Source organism: Rhizophagus irregularis, chromosome 2 (assembly GCF_026210795.1).
Source record: "Rhizophagus irregularis chromosome 2, complete sequence".
Taxonomy (NCBI): domain Eukaryota; kingdom Fungi; phylum Glomeromycota; class Glomeromycetes; order Glomerales; family Glomeraceae; genus Rhizophagus; species Rhizophagus irregularis.
Window position 1 is genome coordinate 1,320,592 of NC_089430.1, and position 4,991 is coordinate 1,325,582.

Here is a 4,991-nt window from a genome sequence, read left to right on the forward strand (position 1 = left end):
AAATCATCATTATCAAAGAGGAAAAGTTTTCATCAATTTAAAATAAATTCAAACTAGAAAAAAAACCCTAAAAAATTAAATTTTAATTTATACGATCTGGGTCGAGTTGGATTTTCCCGTTCAAGTCCTTCGCGTTGCAAGCGTTACGTGATTTAGTGATCTACGTGTCATTTATTTATTTGGCATATTTCAGGGGTCTAATAGACATTCAAAAATAGGAAATAAAATTGTCGATTGTGACAGGGACAAAACCAAATTTTGCTAGTAAATAGTCCTTCGCTAACGCTTCGGACAATAAATAAAGAATTATATCGTTGATGGATTCGTTGTAAATACCATGTCATTCTTTAATTTTTTCATAATCTTTACATAACGACAGGAAAGATTTTCATCACTTCTATAAACTCTTTGATGGAGTATTATTTAATCTCCCGAAGTAAAGAATGTTTGTTTTGAAAAGCTTTGGGGATCTTCCAGAAGAAAACGGGATTTGTACTATGTAACATATGTTTATTAGGATATGATCAGGCATTGATGTTTATACATATAGTCAGTAAAATATAATGCATGCATGACATCTTTTTTTTTTAAAAAAAAAAGAAAAAAAAAAGAATGGGTTGATCTTTTTTTCTTTTTAATTTTTGAAGTTTTCTAGTATTTTATATATATAGTATATTATTTTAGATGGATAATTTCATATACTGTAATACGAATTAAACATCTTGAATTAACAATATATTAAATATTACTTTCAGAACTTGATATATTGTAATGACTATGTAAATATGTAATATAACGAATCCATTTTTTAAGAGTTTATCCTTATTGTATATATGAAGTATGAACATATAAAAATCGGTATAATAAACAAATTTTGGTGAACCAGGAGTTCATTATATCTAGAGAAGTTAACGGTTCGGTCCGATCATTATCCAATCAAAATTAGGATTTGGGTGGATTGAATAATTTTCAAAGAAAGTTCTACATTCACGTCCTCCTCGACCAAGGCCGAAGCTATGGCAATAGCAACAGCATTAATAACGTGTTCACATTATAGTAAAGTTACTATATATACAGGATTCAGCAAATTGTATTTTGGCCTATAATTACATAAACAACACATTGGCTTCTCAAAGAAAAAATTAAAAATTGACTCTCATTTAATTTAGCGTTTCATAAAACAAATGATCGATTTGAAACGTCTCCGAATCTCTTTAATAAAAATTATTCTAATGATCAATACACCAACATGGCGGACGAGTTAGCAAGTTCTCTACTCCCGATATATATCATCCCTGATGCGCTCTTGGGACAATATGGTCCGTTAGACAGAGACATACACAAATGGGCCAAACAAATTACAGAAGCCTTCACTTTTTCTTCATTCTTCAACAATACATCTATTCTCCTATATTTAAAAATTTAACATAACAGAAATTGACTGGCGGGACTCTTACAGAACAATGGTTAGAATCAAAAATAACTGAAGATAGATGTAATGAAAAGAAAAACTTTCTGTATCAAGCTCCTCAACAAAATCCTTCCAGCGGGGACATATTACAAAGACTGAAAGACGCTATCCAAATTTGTATCTTTCCGACGACATTTTATGTCCTTTATGCATCCAAGAGAAAGAATCAAATAGACACTTGGGATTTTGTCAAGCCTTATTATCAGATGTTAACCGTATGATACGCTCTCAGAAATTATTTTTACAAGTATACATTCCGGCAGACGCGTTAGACTCCGTCTTACCCGTAGTGTTAAATTGATCTCCGCTCTTCAAGGAAGTCGTTAACGATCATCACATCAGTTGATACCTCAAGAATTAACAAACCTAGTTTACAGCTTTATCAAAAAATACAAGGAACGCAAACGATGTTATACTTGTTATACTACGGCTCCTTAACGACAGAACTTACTAACTCAAGGACACGCACGAACAACAATAGGTCTACTAGTCATTTATGCTACCTCAAATTATTTACACTTGGGGATTGGACTAGTATTGAACTTCTTATGTTAAACAGCATAACAATATGAATTCATTTATAATAAATAGATCACTGAAATATTTTAGATTTCTTTTCTTTTACTTTTTTTCATTTAGATTCTGTATTTCATTTTATTCTAGCACTTCTTTTAATAATTTGGTTAATCCCGTTATTTTGTAGTTCTGTTTATCTTGGTTACAATAACAGGAAGGACGATTCCTTCAGGCTTCTGGAGAGTTAGATCTTAAAGATATTATAGATTTGAATATTTTTAGATAGATTTTCACTATAAGCTTCTATTCTTGTCTACATTTCAAAAATAAAAAATAAAATAAACAAGTAAAAATTCTAAAATCTAAATAATACATTAAAAACTTAATAAATCTAAAATTAAATCTATTTTTTTATGAAATTCTATTACTAAGTTCTAATACTATTCTAATCAAATGGAGCTTTTAATTGAGTATAATTTTGTTTGATAAGATGAAAATTTCGCATGCGCATGTGATATTATTTCCCATCCAATCATTGGTTTTAAATTTATCATTAGCCAAAAGTCAATTCCACAGATCGGAAGTTAAAAAGGCTTTTATTTATAACCGAAACGATAATTTTGGATCATCCGGTTTATGATCGGGTTCAAGAGTACGTAAATGAATTTGTTGATGTGTTAAATTATTGTAAATAGGTGAAAGAGAAACATCATTAGTTTCATTAGGATTATTTAAGAACCACGGGAACGATGGAAGAGTTTGAGGACCACTCAAAATCGATGGGATTTTTGCATAATAATTAAATGAGTAACGCAAGAGGATGGGACTAGAAGATACCCTCCCACCGTATGTTTGGGGATTAAAGATGATAGTGGATGTTCTTTCATCATGTGCTTGAGGATTAGGGAAGGTAACGAATGCCCCTCCACCGTGAGTCTGAGGTCCATCACCGTTATCGTATGTTTGGGAATCATTTAAAATCGATGTGATTTTTGCGTAATGATTGGAGAAGGGTGGGCTAGAAGATGTTCTTCCATCATGCGTTTGAGAATTATGAATGATGGCAGATTCCCTACAATCATCAGATTGAGGTCTATCACCATTGTCGTATGTTTGAGGAACATTCAAAATTGAATCGATTTTCGCGTAATGATTGGAAAAGGGTGGACTAGTAGATGTTTTTCCATACATACCACCCAAGTCCAAGAGTCCAGAATTATGCAAGGCGAAGTCTACCAAAAAAAAAGGAACGGTTAATAAAACTTGTTTATTTAATTAAAATAACTGAAATTTTGAAATAATTTTCAAACATACCATTAGCCCCTCCAATGGAGCTAGATTTATTTTATTTTTATTTTATTTCAGAGAGGAGTAACCAATGACAAAAACATATAAGAAGTAAACTACTATACAGAAGAAACTATACAAATATGAGTACTGTGGCTATACATCCCTTGAGCTTATCAAAGGACCTCACCCTCCGGGCGACACTACTCTAACAGTAAAACTACGCTACTGATAAAGGGTTCAAACAAAAAGAGAAAAATAAAGCACCTAATAAAAACCCTAAGTATCTATAAAAAGAAAGATTAATAAAAGTATAAGTAGGTAGTTTGGTAACTAGAGATTATAGCCCGTTGGGCTTAAATATGAAATAAAAATAAATTTTTATATATAGATGAATGAAAGTGCGAAAGATCATCATTAAGAGATGATAGCCATGGTAAATTATGCATAAAATTGGATGACGTTAAATATATCCAAAGGTTATTATTATCTATTAGTCTTCTCGTATCATTGAGAGGACAATGATAGCCTTGATCCATGCGTGGTGTGGGTGTCGTACGTGATTGCGAATTCGTTTGATTTTCTTGACGAAAGTTATGACGATAGTTGATAAATGATTTCTTCGATAGGTTTAATGATTTCTTCATTTGTTTCCAATGAAGAGTTCTATATTTCCAAATTTTCTCGTATAATTCTCGATGTAATTCAAATAAAAATTTTAATAAATTTTTTTTTGTCGTATGTTTATTGATTTTTGCTGCTTTGAATGGGTATGTGAGGTCCGATGGGACAAAATTCAAAAGTAGGCTGTGTAGTTGAGGAATATCCTTTATCTGATTAGGGGTTTTTTGATCCATTTGAAAATAGGATTACGCGTAATATGATCTGAATATAACGCATATAAAGAAGTAGATTCCGATGTGATAAGTGTTTTGTATTTCTCGTAAAATGTGGCGAATATTGGTGTAATGATGGAGAGTACTTGTGGGCAGTTCCATAGGTGGTTGTTTGTTTCTATATAAGAATTACAGAGGAAACATGTGTTATTATCTTTGAGTAATTCTGGATAGTTGCGATTGAGAATGTCCAGTGTTGGTAAATTGTTACTAGAACATTTAATACGCCAACTGACGTGTTTAGAGTATTTTTCGCTGGTGGGTTTTATGAAAGGGTTATATTTGAACCATAGTTGCGAAAATTCCCAATCGATGATATTATCTAGGGTGTAATCTTTGAGTTTGTGTAAGTTTTGGTGAGATAGATGTTGTTCGAAATATTGGAAATTAATAATTCTTTTTAGTGTTTTACGTATATTGCAGTCTATAATAATAGAGTCGTTGAATGTCAAATGACATGGTTGAGTGGTAAGGTGTTGTACGTTAATTTGAAAGAATTCTTTAAATGAAGTTCCTTCTTTCGCTAATAAATCGGCGGCATCATTTAAAGGATGTCCTGAATGTGCTTTGACTTTAAATAATGAAACGTTCAATTTCAGTTGGTTGATAATATGTTTTATCGTATTTTATAAGACACAATTGTTCAATTTTTGAAATCGTCTGGCTGTTAATTTTGGGGAATATAGTGAATTGAAGGTCGCAATACAGCTTGCTGAGTCGGTGTAGATATGTATATTACTATTAGGAGGGCATACTATTAATGATGTTAATATGGCTACTAGTTCAGCTTTTGATGAGCTTGGCCATTCTTTGCATGATCC

The 4,991-nt window shown here is 31.8% G+C and overlaps 1 protein-coding gene across 1 annotated transcript; it reads right to left on the reverse strand.

Annotated features, from left to right (window-relative positions):
- Positions 1 to 2,587: 2,587 nt before the first annotated feature.
- On the reverse strand, positions 2,588 to 3,178 carry OCT59_011715 (uncharacterized protein; the record flags this gene model as incomplete). Its single annotated transcript, XM_025329833.1, has 1 exon — positions 2,588 to 3,178. One exon carries the CDS (start codon positions 3,176 to 3,178, stop codon positions 2,588 to 2,590), a length of 591 nt encoding a protein of 196 aa, XP_025179144.1.
- Positions 3,179 to 4,991: the final 1,813 nt, after the last annotated feature.